Raw genomic sequence first — 20,154 nt, 5'->3', positions numbered from 1 at the left:
AGGGTTGCCTGAAGGCTAATTCAAAGAGAAAGACGGAGGAACGAAAGGTTTCGTTTTGATTTCTGGAGAGGAATCTGGGATGGGCAGGGTGAAATCGAGTACCATTTGCTTAAGGTTACAAAAAATAAAAAGTCACCTAGTGTGGAGGTTCCCGTAAGATGAAACCAGCTTTGGGGGAAGGAGAGAGAGACAGAGAAAGAGAGAAAGAGAAGAGGGGGAGGGGTAAGGATGGATGGAGGGAGGGAGAGAGAGAGAGAGAGAGAGGGAGGGGGCAGGGCTAAGGAATGAAGGAAGCGCCGCCGAGCCTCCAGCCCCGGGCTCCCACCCCCACCTGCTGCGGAACGTTATCTCGGGGGGACAGCCCCGGAATCCCGAGCAGCCCCACGCGGGGGCTTATCAGAGCGCGCGGGGGCCGAGGCGGCGGGCGCCTGTCCCTTTAAGGGGCCGGTCTCCGGGCACCGCCAGCCCAGACGCCCGGACGTGCCGGGGCCGCCCCGCCCCGTGCCGGGCGGCGCGACGGCACCTGAGCAACTGCGGTGGCGGCACCTCGGAGCTGGCGATCGGGCTGTCCTGCCGGCGCCGCCGCGTCTTCCCGGTCTCCTTACCCCGACGCGCAGGGTAAGGGCGAGCAGGCGGCGTCGGGTCGGGGCGCTGGCCGCGGGGACCGCGGGGTGAGGGCGGCGCCGGCCGCGGGGCCCCGGGCGGGAGGGCCGCACCATTTGGGGGGCGCGGCCGCGGGGCCCGAGCACGGCCCGCCGTCCGCCGGGTAGGCCTCGGGCGCCGGGTCCCGCCGCCGGACTCCAGCTCGGGCCGGGCCTCCGCGGCGGCGGGCTCCCCGGGCGGCTCGGCCTCACGGGCCGCTCACGGCCCGACCCCGGCTCTGCCGCGGCGCCTCCGAGCGCGGCCGGAGGTCTCTCTCCCCCGAGGACGTCTCTCGAGGGCGAGGTCGGCGGGAGAGGGCCCTAGGGTGACGGAGGCGCCTATTTTTAGCCGGGCCTGCGGGCCCCCGGGAGGGAAGGCGGATTACCGCCTCCGGGCCGGTGGACGGAGGGAGCGCGTCTCCGGCGCGTCCCTGGGCCGGATGGGCCACGCGTGCGCCATGCTGGAATTTCAGCCTCGCCTCCCCGGACACGGAGCGACCGGCCCTCGCCCCTCCCACGGCCCCTTCCCACCGCCCCGTGCGCGTCCCTGGTGGTGGTGGGGGGGGGGGCGGTTGGGGATGGGGGAGCTCCGGGAGGGGACAGTTTGGGGGAAATCTGTGGCTCGCCCTCCAGACCAGGGAAGTGATCCCTTCCTCTCCCGGAGGGGTGTGTCTTCCTCACTGCGTCCCCCTCCCCCTTCAGTTTCCAACAATGAGATTTTTGGCGTCGGGGATCTGGGCGGAAAACCCAGCTGGCAGCCTAGAAAAGTCTCTCGGTAATCAGATACCTGGTGTGGGCCGCGCAGCCCGGCTCGGCGGTCGTGGAAGGAGCCTGTGGGCACCGGCGCCCGGCGGGCCCCCCGACGCGGGGGAGCGGCCTCCTAACCTCGTCCGGCGGCCCCCAGATTGCGGTTCCAGACGGGGCTGTTGGAGCTTAGCCATCCCTTCTGGGAGGAAAGAGCCCAAACTCGCAGTTGGGCCTGTACTCGGAAAGGATTCCTTAGCAGGTATTGGAATAAGCACTGCTGTAAAAAGCTACAGTTGAAGTGAACTGTTGCAAGTTGTGGGTGTGTTTCAGATGCTCTGAAAAAGGCAGGCACTCATAGCCGGCTGAAGATAAACCCATTGGGCTGAACTAAACACTGCGTTGTGCGGGAATTGACTTGAGAGTTTGAGTTCTTGCTAATTAGATAGCACCGGTCCTCCCTACCTCACCTAGCGGGCACTTGGCCACCCTGTCTTCGGTTTGGCTTAAAAGCAGTTGCTTGATGAGACTGGAAGGATCCTCCCAAGAATCACCCTGGAGTATTAAGCAAGCGCTTGTAACCAGGATTTGCTCATTAAATCTGTATTTCTGGTCTACATGCTTTGCTATAGATTTTCATATTGTGTTCTCTGACAAAAAGGGGCTCTCCCCACCCCCCTTTTGTTCAAGGATGGAGCACGAAATAGCGGGGTTTATTGTTTGTAGGTTCTAAGAACAAATCATTACTCCCCTCCCCCAACATTATCTTAGAAATGTCTCTTCTAATTTTGCAGCATCAGCAATTATAACAGGACTCTGTTAGGTGAGCTTAGGAAATGAGGTGTTCTATTTACTTTAACTTTCTGAGACTCACTCTGAAACTTCAAATATAACAAAGCTTGGTGAAAAACTTTCTTATATGTATTAAGCATTTTGAAATTATAAAGGCTATTCAGTATTATTAACCCTGATGACTCAGGGTCATCATTATGATGAGCTATTAATACATGATTTTGGTTCTAATTTAATTTTTTCTATATCCTCCTTTAATATCAGTAGTCTGTTCTGCTTGGTATGTTTTCTCCGGTCTTTCACCCCAAACCTCCTTCTAGTTTGTAAGTGTTGAACTGATTTTAGTTGGGAGGACATTTTAATAATTAGATGGTAAATAACAGTCTGTGGCTTTTCTAAAGGACTTAAGGATTTTTTTGAGGCTTAACTTCTAAAGGACCCGTGTTTTAGAATTGTTACTATCACTAAGTTCTTAACTTGATTTTTATTTGAAACATGTGGAATATGTATTTTTAAAAATATGTATTGATTTTAGAGAGAGAGAGGAAGGGAGAGGGCTAGAGAGATAGACTAGAAACATCAATGAGCGAGAAACATGGATTGGCTTCCTCCTGCACGTGTATCCTGAGTGGAATTGAACCGGGGACCTCCTGCTTCATGTGTCGACACTCAACCACTGAGCCACACTGGCCAGACTAATTGGTTTGATGTTAAAAAGATAAGAGGCAAAATATACTTTTAGCACTAAGAATACTTTACTTAGTAGAGACTCCAATGGGAAATATAGTGTTGTTCTTAGGAAATGTGTAAGAAATGTTCAACTCTTTTTTAAAGATAAAATTAGTATTTTACATATCACCTTAACTACTATGGGCTGATTAAGAACACGTAACCTTAAATCTGGTCTCAACAAAGTGATTTGTACTAAGTGAAACTGTTTACACTCCCCTCCTTTCAGGGCATTGCTTTTTTTTGGGTTTCTCTTCTTACTAATTGCTTTGCTCATACTGTCTTTATGATTCCTCTTTTCTTGAGGTTGAAATGTTTAGTCCTTGGTTCACTTTTTTTTTTAACACTTTCCTGGTGATCTCATCTCATGTCATAGCTTTAAATACCTATATGCTGATGGCTGCCATATTTATATCTCCAGTTCAGACTTCCCTCCTGCACTCCAGACAACCTGTTCCACATTTCACCTTGGATGTTAAGTATAGTAAACCCTTGATTTTGTGGACCTCAATATAAAGGACTTTGGATGTATTACACAAAATTTCTGGTTCGTATGTGATATGTGAAAATTAATACACTGTTAATTTTTAAGTGCTTTTAACCAAGATTTGCTCATTAAATTAACGGTTTTTTTTTTGTTATTAATTCAGTTATTTTAAACAAATTTTAGTGAATAGGCCATGTGTTGGAAAAAACAGTGTAATAATTTCACCAATATAAATAAATATTACATATCTACAACTATAGTCTACATATTTAAGTCTAAGAATCACTGCTTATAAACAATGATGGGTAATGATTAGCACAAGATCACACTGCATAGTGCATGCTAATTGGTTCTGTTGTCTCCTGGCATCACTTTCTGAAGCAGTTTTAACCGATGTTTCCTTCTGTGCTAAGTCACACCACAACCATGTACTCTTGGTGACTGGTGAATGCACCCATTTCCTAGACCTATTCAGTATAAATTTAAAATTAAGTAATAAATACAGAAAACTTTTCTGTGAAATTAAAATTTCATACATACTTAATTTTAATTACACAAATGTATCACATAAGTAAAAACAGGTAAACTAATTTGTCAATTTTTTAACATATGAATTCGGAAACCCTAACGGACTTTTGGCTTTAATGGACTCCCCTTGCCTGAATTAGTCCTTTATATTGAGGTTTTACTGTAGTCAACTTAAACTAAACTTCCATTTTCCTTTTTAAACCTGCCTCAGGTGCAGTCTGATTTATCTCATTTGATGCTGTTCCATCCAACAGTCAGGCAAAAAACCTGTTGAAGTATCCTTGACTTATCTCTTTCACACTTGGCATTCTGACTCTGTCTCATTTTGAAAATGTATTCAGAATAAAATCACTTCTTATCTCCTCCACTGCTCACTAAGCTGGTCCAAGCCATTCTTATCTCTTGCCTAGATTTTTGTCTTCCAACTGGTCTCCCTGCTTCTACCTACCCTGGCTCCCTACAGTCTTTTTGAACATAGTAACCAGATCATATCACTTCTCTTCAAAACACTGTAGGGCCTTTCCATATGCAGAGTAAAAGATGAAATCTGTATGGCCTACAAGGCCTTCCAGAGTTGGGCACTCCTACTTTCCCCATCACCCCTTACCTGTCTTAATTTAGCTGCTACTCTTCCCCCTGCTTGTTTCACTCCAGCCCAACTAACTGTCTTAGGGCCTTTACACTGACTGCTTCCCCTCCTTGGACCATTTTTTTTCCCCGTAAGATATTTGCATGGCTGACTCTCATGTCTCCTTCAAATCTTTGCTTTTCAAATGGTCTTTCTTACTTTACTATTTTATTTAAAGCTGCATTCCCCTACTTATGATCTATATCTTGCTCTATTTTCTCCATAGCACTTGCCACCTTCCAACAAACTATATAAATTCTATTTGATTGTGTTTATTGTTTCTTCTCTCTGCCCCCAAACACATACTATAATGTAACCTCTATGAGGGCAGGACTTTTTGTCTGTTTTGTTTATTGAGTGTTTAGGGCAGTGCTTGGCACATAGCATGTGCCCAATAAAGATTTGTTAATGACGAATGAAATCCTTATCCTGCAGTTCCTTACTGTGATGGATACCTCATTCTTGGACACATGTAGTTTTCAGTTTGCTCATATAGTTTTCAACTTCAGTTAGTCAGAGAGCAGGAGAAAAATGGTATTGGAGCTTTTGGGGACCCCTTGGTGGACGGAATGATGTTAGAGTGTGATGGAAACCTTTTTCCCAGCCCTATGTGATTAGGACCATTGGTTAGGTTGGTTAAAGCAGGAACTGAAAGTATCTGTATGCCTTATATATTTTATTTTAACTTAAAACACTTTTATTTGTCTGTCTTATTTTTTGGATCAATCTTTTGTCTTTGAATTAGGGATTGGGGGGGGGGTGTCTTCTGATCTTTTTTCTATAAATCACTAGAGGCCCAGTGTATGAAAATTTATGCACTGGAGGAGGGGTCCCTCAGCCCAGCCTGCCCCCTCTCACAGTTCAGGAGCCCTCAGGGGTGGGAGGCGACCCGGCGATCAGGGGAAGGTGACGCCCCCTCACACCTCTGCTGCTGCCACTGCCGGCAGCACAAGCCTTGGCCGGCCCTGGTTACCTGAGCCTCGGGCAGCCCTGGGTGGCTGGGCAGCTGCCATCTGAGGCTTGCCTGCGCCTTGGGCCGGCCCTGGGTGGCTGGGGGGCTGAGGGGACTGGGCGCCGCCATCTTGTGGCTTGGGTGCCACCATCTTTGAGGGCGTGACAGTCAATTAGCATATTCTCTCCTTGTTGGCTGTGGGCGCCGCCATCTTTGTGACGGCATGATGGTCAATTTGTATATTCCTTCTTTATTAGATAGGATACCCTAAAAGCATTGTTGATGATTTCTACTATTGGTTTCTTTAAAGGGGAATGAAAATGTGGCCACTAGAAACTTTCTAAGTTCAAAGTCAAGTCATTCTAGATTTTTCTACTTCTTCATCAAGGCCTTCCAAAGGATTTAATTTAGTTTTCATAGCAATAACAGCTCTTGTCTTTATATTCTCATATTTAATGGATTTATAAAAATAAATGACTACAGCCTGGTTGGTGTGCTCAGTGGTTGAGTGTCGACCCATGCACCAAGAGGTTTCTGGTTCAATTGATCAGGGCACATGCCTGGGCTCTTTCCTCAGTACAGGGTGTGCAGGAGGCAGCCCATCGATGTTCCTCCCTCGTTGATGTTTCTCCCTCATTGATGTTTCTATATCGCTCCTTCTCCCTTCCTCTCTCTCTAAAATCAGTAAAAACACACACAAAAATAAATAAATGACTACACAGGAGAATAGACTGCTAGCCAGAATCATTAGCTTTCTGTAGACACCAGTCCATGTATTTCTACCTAGGGGAGAAATGTCATTTAATTCAGTGAGAGGTTCTTTAAAGAGGCTTCCATATTGAGTAGGCTTTATAGGAGCCATAAGATCCTAGCTGCCTGTCATTACTAGAGGAGAATGTCAGTTATCTACGTTTCTTTATTTTCACTCTGAGTAACACCTGTAATTAGTTTTCAGGACTTACATGATTTTCTTTTTTTTAAAAAAAATATATTTTATTGGTTTTTTTCAGAGAGGAAGAGAGAGGGATAGAGAGTTAGAAACATCGATAATAGAGAAACATCGATCAGCTGCCTCTTGCACAACCCCCACTGGGGATGTGCCTGCAACCAAGGTACATGCCCTTGACTGGAATCGAATCTGGGACCTTTCAGTCCGCAGGCCGATGCTCTATCCACTGAGCCAAACCGGTTTTGGCCATGATTTTCATATATATTATCTTTCAAGAGTCTTGATGTTCTATATGCTCCCTGGAAAATGTGGGGCAGTCATTATTTATTCTTGCACACAAATCATTTAAGTTGTCAAGGAAACAGTCTGATTTGGTATAATAAGCTGGAAGTCATTACTTAGGAGACTTAAGTCTTAGACCTTATTAAATCTAAGATTTTTATGCAAGTTTCTTACTGCTCAGTTCTTTAATTATAAAATGTATGATGTAGTGAAAAGAGCGTAGGTGTCAAGGAGTCTGAAGAGCTTGGGTTTGAATTTGGCTTTGCTAATTATTGCCACTTAACATATGTGTGAACTTACCTATCTTACTTAACTGGCTTGAGGTTCATTTGCCTTGCTTATATTATCTTAGTAGTTGCTACATAAGTGATGGGTAACATTAGAGTGCTTATTTGCTGTAAGGTTCTGTAAATACTTTATGTACAGTATCATATTTAATTCTCTCAACCTTATGGCATAGGTACTATTTGGTGGAATAAAGGTGCTAGCAGTTTGTAAATGGGCTCAACTTTCTAAAAGGAGTAATGAACCACCTCTATTTTTTTTTTCATTAAGAGTGTAGTACTTTTAGTTATATCCATTGTATTGATAGTAGTTAATGCTGCTTTATTTCCACATATAGTAGTATTCATGAATATTGTACAATAAAAGAAAAGTACTAATAAAGTATTAATGGTGGATATTTGGGGGGAAAATGGATGTCTTAAGTTTTTTTCCTCCTATTAGCATCTTTTCACATGATTGAAAAATGGAAGGATGTGTTACACTCGTTCTAATTACCACACATTTTTCTTCCACAGTGTATTTGAACTGTACCTGGCAAGGTAATCAAGTATGTGATTTAAACAACTAACCTGATTAGATTTATAGATCAGGTTAGATCTGAAATACCACTTGAAAGAGCAGAGGTTTTGTGTATTTAATTTTTATAAGACTAACTAAGGTTTTTTTCTTTTTCTTTTAGGCTTTATAGGATCACATTAACAAAAGCATGATGGAGTTTTATGAGTCAACATATTTTATTGTTCTTATTCCTTCAGTAGTTATTACAGTAATTTTCCTCTTCTTCTGGCTTTTCATGAAAGAAACATTATATGATGAAGTTCTTGCAAAACAGAAGAGAGAACAAAAGCTTATTCCTACCAAAACAGATAAAAAGAAGGCAGAAAAGAAAAAGAATAAAAAGAAAGAAATCCAGAATGGGAACCTTCATGAGTCCGATTCTGAGAGTGTACCCCGGGACTTTAAATTATCTGATGCCTTGGCTGTAGAAGATGAGCAACTTGTACCTGTCCCACTGAATGTGGTTGAAACTTCTAGTAGTGTTAGAGAAAGAAAAAAGAAGGAAAAGAAACACAAGCCTGTACTAGAAGAGCAGGTCACCAAAGAAAGTGATGTATCAAAGATTCCAAGCAAAAAAGTAGAACCTGTCCCAGTTACTAAACAGCCCACCCCCCCCTCTGAAGCAACTGCCTCAAAGAAGAAACCAGGACAGAAGAAGCCTAAAAATGGAAGCGGTATTATAATCTATTTAACTTTCTTGGATGATAGTATTTGTTTTTAATAACTTCAGAGCTTGAAATTCATACCTAATAATGTATTAGATGTGCATACAAAATGTTAAATGCTGAGTCTGAAATGAAATCATTATCCTTTTTACTGTGTGTTTGCTTTCATTAACATTAATTGCTGATAGAAATAATTGGTATTGATCATAAAACAACATTTAAAATTAAACTTCACATTACAAATATTGGAAAGACCTTTAATAGAAACATAAAATCGAACTGTTTTACTAACACCACAAGGGATCTGTAAGTACCAGCAGTTAGAAACTTATTTATTTCAACCAATGCTGTCTAATCAGTGTGATAAGAATTAAAGATGAAAAGATAAATCAGATAGCTCTTTTCATAGTAGACATCTGTTTTATGGTAGGCATTATAGTAGATACTAGGACTACAGAAATGAATTGTGCATTTTCAGGGTATTTACATGATAGCTGTAGATACAAACATCTATGTATATAAAAGCCTAAGTGACCGTTTGACCATTTGACCACCAGGGGGCAGACGCTCAGCACACAGGCATGGAAACATGGAACAGACTGATGAATCTCAGAAGGAAGGGGGGAGGGGGGTGGGCAGGAAGAGATTAACCAAAGATCTTATATGCATACTAGAGGCCCGGTGCATGGATTCGTGCACCAGTGGGGTCCCTCGGCCTGGCCTGTGGGGATCATGCTGAAACCAGCCTGGTGCATGGATTTGTACACCGGTGGGGTCCCTTGGCCTGGACAGTCCAACATCCCCCGAGGGATCCCAGATTGCGAGAGGGTGCAGGCCAGGGTGAGGGACCCCACTGGTGTATGAATCCATGCACTGGGCTTATAGTAAATACTATAAAATAAAAAGTTATCTATAATGATCTATGTATATCTAAACCAGTGTAGGAGTTCTATATCAGCCAATTAGTTCATATAATGACTGAAATTAATCTAAAAGGTTGAGTAAAGACTAGCTGGTTTATTTGAGTGGCTGGGAAGGGGTGGGGATAGGGTATTAGAAGAAGAGGGGCGAACGACATATAAGCCAATAATAAACTGTGATTTATATAAGAGATGTGTAAAGTATAGAAGAACAGAGGTCTAAATAAGTATTTATGGAGACTGGGGGAACAAAGCTTTACAGAGGAGGGAGTGCCTAAGCTGGGTCTTCCAGGGTGAATCATGTCACCAAGCAAATAGTGAGTTCTTATTCCATATTGGCAGAATATCATGTGTAAAGGCATAAAGGTATAAGAATACAGTGTATTGTCCTGGCCGGTGACCTAAGTGGTTAGAGCATCGGCCCAAGCATGGAAGCATCGAGGGTTCGATTCCTTGTCAAGGGCACATACCTGGGTTTCAGGTTCGATAACTGTCCCCAGTCAGGGTGTGTGTGGGAGGCAACCAATTGATGTGTCTCTCTCACATTAATGTTTCTCTCCTTATCCTCCATTCTCTCTCCCCCCACTCCCTGAATCCCACTTTATGAAATCAATGAAAAAAAAAATCCTCACTAAAAAAAGAATGCAGAGTATTGTTGAACCATGAAATATGAGGTGTAGGGAGTGGTAGGAAACAAAGCTGAAAAGGTATGCAGTGATTAGTTCATGATGGTTTTTCTATACTCTGCTAAGGAGCTGGGATGTTACAGTTTAGCCATTGTTGAAGACTTCCAGGAAGGTTAGTTTACACGGTCAGATTTATGTTTTAGAAAGACATCTTTGGCCAAACTTGGGAGTACAAATTACATGGGACAGTATTTGATATAGGCCGAGTATATCAAAGAGATTGCTTTCCAAAGTTAAGTTGAGGGACTCAGCTATAGTAGTCACAGAAGAAATGATAGATTAGGAATGGCTGAAAAACGGGATATAAAAGAAGGAGCAAGTGCTGGAATTCTTGATGAAATTAAAGAGCAGGTGTAACAAAGTAAGAAAGCTACAATGACAAGTTATTAGTGAAAGTTATATATCAGAGCTTAAATTTGAGTGGTAAAGCATTCTATGAATTATTTATTAATAATTCTATCTTTTTAATTATTTTCCTTTATTTTTAATATGATTTTTCATTTATTTTTAATAAAGATGATCAGGATAAAAAGGTGGAAACTCTTACGGCACCTTCGAAAAAGCAAGAATCATTACCCCTCCACCAAGAGACTAAACAAGAAAGTGGATCTGGCAAGAAGAAAGTTTCATCAAAGAAGCAAAAGACAGAAAATGGTGAAATGTGTAGATATATATTTTATAAATACTAATTCTATAGCAGTACACTATGATAAGGACCCTAGAGACCTCACATACTCTTTAATTTCCAGCTGAATGTATACTATAATAGCTTTGATACTAATGCAAGTCCAGGGTTCTCTTTAGCCTTGTGGCTTTGTAGTACTTTGACAGATGGGCAGGGTATAAGTTTGTTATAAAGAAGTATTTATAGTTTAAATATATTCTCATTCTTAACTAAATTTTGAAAATAGTGTAAATGGCATACAAAATTATATAGAAGAAAAGGATTCCTGAAATATACTTTTTAATATCACTTAAGGATTATGCTTGATAACATTAGCTTGATTTGTCATTACTTTATATTACCAACTATTTCCTGAATATAATTTGCATGTATATATGGGAAGCATCCAATTAAACGTGGTGGTGCAATTTTTATATGTTCAGAATTATCCAGGAGAAACTTAACTGTGAAATTTATGTAGTTTAAACAGTAATTTTTAAGTAATATTGGGCCGTGGTATCAACTAGTGCTACAAAAAAGTAAAATTGGAAAAGGAAAAAATTAAATTCTATTATTTACATTAAAATTACAACACATATCAAGCAATCAGTTATAGAAAAATATTATGCAAAAATATTTCATAACATTAAATATTATGTTTTAAATAAAAGAACTATGCATGCCCAGTTTTTTCAAAAAGGTAGGAATATAGGGAGATTCCCATTAAAATGTGGAAGTTGGTATCTCTGACCAACAGACACCACACTTGACTGTTCATACTCATAGAGTTCTTCCCATTAAAATTAGGTACAAAGTAAGGAGGCTTTCTTTCTCCACTTAAAGAAATGTGTGTGTGTGTGTGTGTGTGTGTGTATATATATATATATTTTTATTGATTTCAGAGAGGAAGGGAGAAGGAGAGAGAATCATTGATCAGCTGCCTCCTGCATGCTCCCTACTGGGGATCGAGCCTGCAAACCCGGGCATGTGCCCTTGACCGGAATTGAAACCGGGTCTTCTCAGTCACCAGGCCGACGCTCTATCCACTGAGCCAAACCGGCTATGTCTCTTCCTCCACTTTTAATGTTGTTCTGAAAGTTTTAACCAATGTAGTAAGATGTGCCACAGAAATTGGAGGCATACCTATTAAGATATCTGGAAGGAACAATGACTGATTTTTGTATTTAGCAAGTCAAAGGAACTCAATTAGGAATTATCACTTACATTCAACAAAGAACCAACGCAAAGAAAAATTTAAGTTTTTCTTGAGCACTAATTAAATGTAAATGGATTCTTAAAACAGAAGAAAAATGAGAACCAAGTAAAATGTAAAGGATGTATAAGAAGAAGTTTTCAGATACTATTAGAAAGAGATATGCTGCAAAGTTTTAGATGATTTAAATGTTTACTGTACTATGAAATAATATTGAACTGGCACTGTGTTTTGACTGTTTAAATGATAAAATAGGAATTTAAAGCCAAATTTAGGTAGTATTAGAGATTTGAAAATAACTGCATTTATCATTAAACTTAAATGTGCTTACATGATATTTAATTACTGCTGTAAAAAAATACTAATTATAATTTTTTTGAATCTAAATTGCAGTCTTGGTAGATGAACCTCTTATTCATGCAACTACTTATATTCCTTTGATGGATAATGCAGACTCAAGTCCTGTGATGAAGAGAGAGGTTATTGATCTGATTAAACCTGACCAAGTAGAAGGAATCCAGAAAATGGGGGCTAAAAAACTGAGGGTGGAAACTGACAAAGGTAACATACAGAATGAGGCAATCTTTTTTCTCATAGAAGCAATGAATCGCAAAAGACTAATAGAATACTGTAATAAAGGATTTATTGGTAGTTTTCTAGTCTAACCTCAGATTTTGGACACGGGCTTTGATTTGCGCAAGGGCTCACAGCTATTTTGGTGTCGGGTGATCTTTTCCCTTCTATGATGGTCTTATACAAGATTCCTATGCAAATTCACAACCACCTTTTATTTTTATTATTACTTTTTTTTACTTTATTGTTGAAAGTATTACAGATGTCCCCCTGTTTCTCCCCATTGATACCCTCCCCCATTCACTCCCATGCCTTACCCCCTGCCCCCCAGGCCTTCATCACACTATTCTCTATGTCCATGGGTTATACATATATGCATATAAGTTCTTTGGTTAATTTCTTTTTTTTTCATTTTTTGGTTAATTTCTTATAGACTAATTTTTTTAGAGTAGTTTTAGGTTTATAGTCAAGTTGAGTGGAAAGTACAGAGTTCTCACATACCCCTCGGCCCTACACATGCACACAGTGCCTGTTTAAACTTAATAATGTAGCTGAAATATTAAAAGCCCTGGGCTTTTTTGGGTCTAATGGGTGGTAGTTGCTTTTAGGAAGAGTAAGTTGATGCCTAATATGAGAGCACTTGAGGAATTGAGATGGGTGAGTCAGATGTCTGATACATGGATATTTCTAAATGTTGGGATTTCTTGTATGTATTTGAAAAGTCAGATTTCCTTTTAATAGCCTCATCTTATTTTCTCACCTGTAAAATTTGGTTTATATATCACAAGTATTAAGGTTAAATGAGAATATTTGTGAACAAATCTAGTATAGATACTCTCACATCCTAGAGACTTGAGTGATTTTTTTGTTTTTCAAGTGAGGGCATATTGGCACCTTAGTATTAAATTTTTGAATTTAAATTGTAGTCTTGGTAGATGAACCAGTGTTGTACAGTTTGAGCAAATTGTCAGTTAATGTAATTCATTATTCCATATTACATTAAAGATGCTTAAACACTTGCTCTCTCTTGACTAGAGTATTTATTTTTGTTTGATTTGCAATATAAGTCTGTTTTGTCTTGGTTATTTTCTGGGTTAAGAATTCTTGATGCTTTACTGAAGTTACTGTGTCTTTTAAATGCCAACTGTTATTTTGTTTTTAGAAAATGCTGAAGTGAAATTTAAAGATTTTATTCTGTCCTTGAAGACTATGATATTTTCTGAAGATGAGGCTCTTTGTGTTGTAGACCTGCTAAAGGAGAAGTCTGGTGTGATACAGGAAGCTTTAAAGAAGGTAAGCATATTTTTGGTTATGAGCATATGTGGAAGCAGTGATTAGAAGTTCACCAAGCAAAACTTTAGCTAGAGCAATAAATTATCATCTACTTCCATTCTTCATACCCCAAAGCTTATGGCCAGAAAAAAGGTCCCCCACCCTTGATCTAGAGCATACCATTCTTCATACCCCAAAGCTTATGGCCACATTTAGAAGTTCTAGAATGCCCTTAGAAGTTATTTCATATACCCATACTAATCAGTACACTTACTTAGTTTAGCCAGGTGTCTGAGTCATTAGATGTTTTGACAAAAGCAAATTGCTTATAAGTAAGATGATTTATCTCACTTTCAAGTCTTTTGGCTCTTGGCTAAGTTGTACCTTGCTATTTCTAATTGGAAGTATTGAAAGCAATTTCAGGTGATTTCTGGATAGCATATAGGGAATATTTTTGTGACTGAAGATAGCACCATTCAAAGAACCTGGAAATCTGTTGTTGCCTGTGAATGCGTATAATATTATCCTTGTAAAATAAATAAATTATTTGGATAGTGGAATCATTACTATGACTAAAATAAGAAAACAACAACACAAAAACAAAAATCTGTGGAGTTAATATTTAACTTCTTATGAGTCTTGCTCACTATATTATGTGTACTATGTCATACTGGTAAAGGTGACAAGTTTTTATGTGTTACTTGTGTAACATAAGATGACACAATTTCTGGTCAGTATTAGATGTAGCCTTAATTGTTCTAAACACACACACATTACACCCCCTACCCCCCAAAAAACACTAGTTATCTGTTTTAAAACCTTGAGTGGCTTCCATATTTTCTTAAACACCCCCCCTGCCCCCTGACACACCCCATCCAAGCTATCACCTCTCACCTCATTGTCTTCAATAGTCATGTTTCTGCCTTCCCTGTTAGTCCTCTAATTTATTTTTTCAAAACAACTGCAAGGTGACCTTTATAAAGCCATGTAGGGATGTTTCCGCCCTGCCCCCAGCCGCTTGGCGCCTGCACCCATAGGCTCCGAGTGGCCAGGGGGCGTTCTGGGACCCCTGCCGCTCAGGACCTAAGCACGGGCCTACAGGCTAGGAGTGGCCTGGGTCCAGAGGATGTTTCCGGGACCCAGGCCTCACAGCGCCTGCATATGCAAATTAACCACCATCTTTGTTTGGGTTAATTTGCATACTTGCTCTGATTGGCTGTGGGCGTAGCAAAGGTATGGTCAATTTGCATGTTTCTCTTTTATTAGTGTAGATGGCATGTTACAATGTAGTGTGCTTGTTGGATAGTCTTCATGTGATATCAGCAGTGGCCCAGAGTAAACAAGGTGTTCGAGGGTAATCAGAGTAAGTGTGATAACTCTATGTGACTTTGGATACAAAATCAGATTATTCTGTTGCAAAGAACATTCTTGAAATTCTTAATTGATGAATTTGTCATTTAATGTACTTCATTTTAATTGGATAAGTATGTAAAAAAAAGAGTAGTCATTTTATTGTCTGAGACAGTGCTGAACTCTAGTGAGTGGGTGGGAAATAAAACTCCCCTTGATAGGTATTTTAGGCAGGCCAAGGAGGGATTGGGGACTGCTAAAGACAGCATTTTGACAAAGTATTTTGAAACTACATTTCCCCCCCCCTTTCCTTGGAATGTTGAGCTTCTGAATGAAATCTTCTTATTCTGGATTTCTCTGGAGTGGTTCTATTCTCATTAGAAGGGACTCGGTGCCCTGTAGGTCCACTGTATCTGGGAAAGACTAGGTAAGTTTAATTTCTCCTTTTTTTTTTTTGCCAGAGAAACTGAGTCTTTGTCTCGGATGTAAATGAATCCCCAATCTTATAAAGACCACTTGAGGGAAAGGGGGAAGATAAATGCAGGAGCATTTGCACAGGCATAGGGACTAGATAGAGGAGTTAGAAGGCTTGCTGATTAATTACATATGGTGGCTAAAGAAGAGTCTAGAATGAATGCTTGTTTTGCTGGTGAGTAACTGGATAGATTGTGGTGACGGTATTTGTGAACACTTGCAGAGGAAGAGAGAGTAGAGGATTGTTTTTTAGGAAGTTGTTTTAGGTATCCTTTGGATCATTTAAATGGATAGAATCATTTCACAATTGAATATATGTTTATTTCTGTAGAGTTGAAAAAGGATTTCAATGGAAGTGATTTAGGCAAGTAATCTACTATTACCAATACATATGGTGGATGTATATTAGACCAGAGAGGATGTGAAAAGTGTTAAGGAAGTTAAAGAATGAGAAACATTAACATTTAAAGGGCAGGGAAAGCCACTACAAAGCAGAAGGAGAAATACCAGGAGACAGTGGAATCATAGATTCTTAGGGAGGATTGAAACTTTAGAGATTGGGGAAGAGAGATTGCATAATTAGAGAGGAGGTATTATGTTGTGTGTGTGGGTGCACGTGACTTGTGTTTAATCTACAAGACACTTGTACTGTATATTTAGAGTGTAGGTTAAAATCCTGGGCCCTGGAGTCATATTTCCTGCATTCAAATCTGGGCTCTCCCACGTTGAACTTTATGGCCTTAGATAGGTTACTTAACCTCGGTGCCTCAGTTTTCCCATCTCTGAAATGGGAATGATAATCAGGTTTTGAGAATTAAATGAGATAATATGTAGTAGGTGCTTAGAGTTCTTAGCCTATAGTAATTGCTCAAAATATGTTAACTGTTAATGTGATTACCATAAAAAAAATTTAAAGATGTATTTGATTATTTTAGTTAATAGGTTATTAGTTTGTTAGTATTGGCCTTTAAATACACTTGGCTCAATAATGTAATTTTTCAACTTTAAATTATTAATCCTTTTGGCCCCATGTTATATAATAGGAAATCTGCTTACTTAAGTTTTTTCCTACCTTCTCTCTTCTTTCTTAGCTTTTGTTAATTATAGCATTTCTTTATCAGGTACTTTTAATATTTATTGTTTCTTTTGTGACTATAATTTTCATGTTTGTTTTAGTCTTAATTCTACAGTTTAATGATGGGTTCAAAGCTTGATACCAGTTCTTTTGCCATAGCTTCTGTATTCATCTCTTGGTTGGCTGAAGTTGTTTTTCCTGGAATTTCTTCAAGAAGGGCTCATGGAAACTATATTTCCCAAATTCTGGCAAGTTAAATGCTTCTTTGTCATCTTTATACTTGAATGATAATTTGGTGGGGTATAATGTTTCTGGATGTCACTTCCTTTCCTTGAGAAATTTTCATAGTTGCTTTACTATTCTCTACATTCAAATTGCTGGATACAGATCTGAGACCTGCCTGAATTTTGCACTCTTTTCATGTATTTTTGTCGAACTACACTCACAATAAAAACATCCTTTGGGCAATCAACCAAGTCTTTATTATTTATTGGACTTTTCCAGTATATGCCCTATTGTACAAACATCCAGGGATTCAGCTTCTTTGAAGTTTAGCAATAATTTTACTATAATATGTCTGAGCATTGACTCCTTTATTGATATTACTTGGGATAAAGCATGTCTTTTCAATAATGAGAGTCAGTGTTCCTAAAAAATAAGTAAAATAATGGGTATCAATTAAGCATATGTTGGATCTTTGTTGTCTTTATCTTTCATATTTTAATTCTAAAAGAAGGCTTTTGGTTCATTTGCTTCTTTTTATTTACTTCACCTTGTACTCTATGTCTCTTATTGTATTTTTAGCAGTCTTTCTTTTTCTGTTTGTTGCTTCTATTTGGATTATATTTCTGAGATGGTGTTACTTTTACTTCTGCTTTGGGTTTTGCCAGCACATATTTTATCTCATTTTGTGGTCTGGTCTTTTCTCTGAGCTCTTTCTCTGAGCTCTGTTCTTTGCTCTTCTTTTTCCAGAAATGACTGTTATACTAGATTTTTAAAAATCATGGTGATATTTTTTAATTACAATTTTTTTCTACTCTTTGACAATCTTTTTCTGGTGATTTTTCTTCTTGCCATTTGTTTTTTCTTATTATTTTTCTTTCTTTTTTTCTTATATCTTGTATAGACCCTGTTTTATTTCTTTTTGATCAGTACTCCTGTTCCACTGAGGGGTGTTCTTGTTGGGCTGTGTGTGTAATTGAGTTCTTTTAGCCTTTCCTTTTTCCCAGATAAAATCTTCATTATGGAGAGTTTCACTAGAGAAACTTGGTCAAACTCCCTTGACCATGCTTCACTGTAGCTGCTCTCTCTGAGTAAAGTTTGTATGATTTCTTCTTTTTTTTTTTATTTTTTATTCTGCTTCTTGAGACCTTCTTCCAAGAAAATTTCTACCTTCTATCTTTGTACTTGTTCCTGATGTCAAATGGGAGATTGTTGGTTTTACTTCTCAGGACATGCCTATTAACTTAAGAGAACTAAGCACCCATGGCGCTTCTGCAGTTTTGGGTATATTCTGACAGGGTTGTTGAGCACCTGTGTTTGATTTCCACTGCTTTTGGCAATCTTTCCTGATATTACAGATGATTTTGACATCACAGATGACTTTCATTTTGGTGCATTTTGGTTTCATATTATTCTTTTGATCTTTTAGGAGGAGGCGGGGGAGGTGGCTATATTCACGCATGGTTAAAAACTGGAAGACCTATATAATTCTTTGTAAAAATATGTTTTTTGATTAATATGTATCCTATTATATGCATCAGAATATATACTGATACAGTGACTTTTCTGAATAATATTTTACTGACCACTAGTTGGCAGTCATTCTACTTATATGTATTAGTGAACTCTGCATTGGCCTAAGAACACTTGATCTGGATATTTCATTTTCATAATTTTCATTAGCTTGTGTTAACTACTACTAATACTGTATTGATTTCTCAATTATAGTCAAGTAAAGGAGAATTGACTGTACTTGTACATCAGCTTCAAGAGAAAGATAAGTTACTTGCTGCTGTGAAGGAAGATGCTGCTGCTATGAAAGATCGGTGTAAGCAGTTAACCCAGGTGAAGTCATTCTTGCATTTAAAGGATATACTTTTTTTTTTTTTTAAGCAAAGGCTGTTTTATCTTTTTATTGATTTTAGAAAGAAGAAGGGAAAGTGAGAGAGAGAAAGAGAGAGAGCGAGAGAAACATCGATGTGAGAGAGAATCATCAATCGTTGCCTCCCACACATGCCTGACCAGATTCAAATCTGAAACTTGAGTATGTGCCCTGACCGGAAATTGAACTCCCCCACCCCCCCGCCTTTAGTGTGCAGGATGATGCTCCAACCAACTGAGCCACACCAGCCAAGGCTAACGGATATAATTTTTGAATCAGAATCAATGAAGGATTTTAGAAATTGTCCACAATTCCTGAGTTCATTATTTGTGTAAAAGCCATTATCATTTAGAGTTTTGGTGGTGGTGGTGGGGTCTTACTCTTTTTGTGTTGTTTATAGCCTACAGTTGAATTATGAATTTAAAATAACAGTACTTATAGATATCCTAATTTCAAAATAATGGAAGCATTTGGACATTGTTCAATTGGATCTGACTTAAATTATTCTCTATAGAAGCTCAAAACTCAGTGTGATTTTGTTTAAATTATAAAAATTTATAATTTTTAATCATTGAAGTTTTTCAAGCCCTGGAAACTTTACTCTGAGAGGTAAAGAAAGGCCTTTAAAAAATCATGTTAAACGATACAAACTTCCAGATGTAAGGTACAACATGGTGATTACAGTTAATAATACTGGATTGTGTATTTGAAAGATTCTAGGAGAGTAGATCTTAAAAGTTCTTAAGAAAAAAAATTTCCAACTGTGTGGTGTTGATATTAACTAAACTTATTTTTCAATATATACAGATAATGAATCACTGTGTTGTAAACCTGAAACTAATATAATATTCTTTGTCAATTAAATCTCAAAAAAATTATGTAGACTGAGAACATAATTGAAAGTCAATAAAAAATGGGGTCTCATTCCTTCTGAAATACTATTTCTCCTTTTAGGAATTAAGTACAGTAGAGTAAAGTGAGGTTTATTTCTGCATCATTCATAGAACTTCTTCATGACATTATGAGAATGGCCTTATTTGAATATAAAATTCTTTATGTGAATTTGAAGTAAATATGTCATTGGAAAAACTTGGTCAGATTAAGATTAATTAAAGTTGTTACTAAAATATAATCATTTGCTTAAGATTAGAAACTTTAGTTTTATGTTACCATATTTTTTTACTATATTTTAAGATTAGAAACCAGTATAGTTTTATGTTGCTATATTTTTCTGACTATATTTAAAAAATTAAAAAAGGTAACTATCTACTTTTTGGATATTCATTGAGCTGTACACTTCAGATGTGAATACTTTTTCCTAAGTGCTTTATGTATATCATATAACAATTTCCTAATGTAAATGAATTAACTCTTTTGGGCAACCATACATTACATAAAAATCTTAAATTTTGTCAGTTTCTTACAGCAGGGGCATGGGCTGATCATACCTGCAGTTAACTTTCAAATTATTTGACTTTCTTTTACTTTGATAATTAATATTTGTTCTTTAAGTTCATAATATTTGCAACATAAAATGAAACCACCCTTTTAAGATTTGACTTAGGAAGATAATACCACTTTGC

General features: G+C 38.8%; 1 protein-coding gene across 7 annotated transcripts in view; it reads left to right on the top strand.

Annotated features, from left to right (window-relative positions):
• Positions 1 to 340: 340 nt before the first annotated feature.
• KTN1 (kinectin 1) overlaps positions 341 to 20,154 on the top strand; it is a 97,215-nt gene continuing 77,401 nt past the window's right edge. For 3 of the 7 annotated variants that reach the window (XM_054716040.1, XM_008139016.3, XM_028141689.2), the window contains exons 1-6: positions 343 to 618; positions 7,697 to 8,249; positions 10,363 to 10,500; positions 12,117 to 12,284; positions 13,459 to 13,589; positions 18,418 to 18,534. In XM_054716040.1, the coding sequence (XP_054572015.1) occupies positions 7,724 to 8,249; positions 10,363 to 10,500; positions 12,117 to 12,284; positions 13,459 to 13,589; positions 18,418 to 18,534 (1,080 nt within the window). In that variant the 5' untranslated portion in view covers positions 343 to 618; positions 7,697 to 7,723. Of the gene's footprint in view, positions 619 to 1,587; positions 1,648 to 7,696; positions 8,250 to 10,362; positions 10,501 to 12,116; positions 12,285 to 13,458; positions 13,590 to 18,417; positions 18,535 to 20,154 lie in introns of those variants that run through there. The other 4 variants (XM_028141688.2, XM_008139015.3, XM_054716039.1 and 1 more) reach the window with 3 other exon arrangements.

This window comes from Eptesicus fuscus, chromosome 5, assembly GCF_027574615.1.
Source record: "Eptesicus fuscus isolate TK198812 chromosome 5, DD_ASM_mEF_20220401, whole genome shotgun sequence".
NCBI lineage: Eukaryota > Metazoa > Chordata > Mammalia > Chiroptera > Vespertilionidae > Eptesicus > Eptesicus fuscus.
This window is presented reverse-complemented; position numbering and strand designations above follow the sequence as displayed.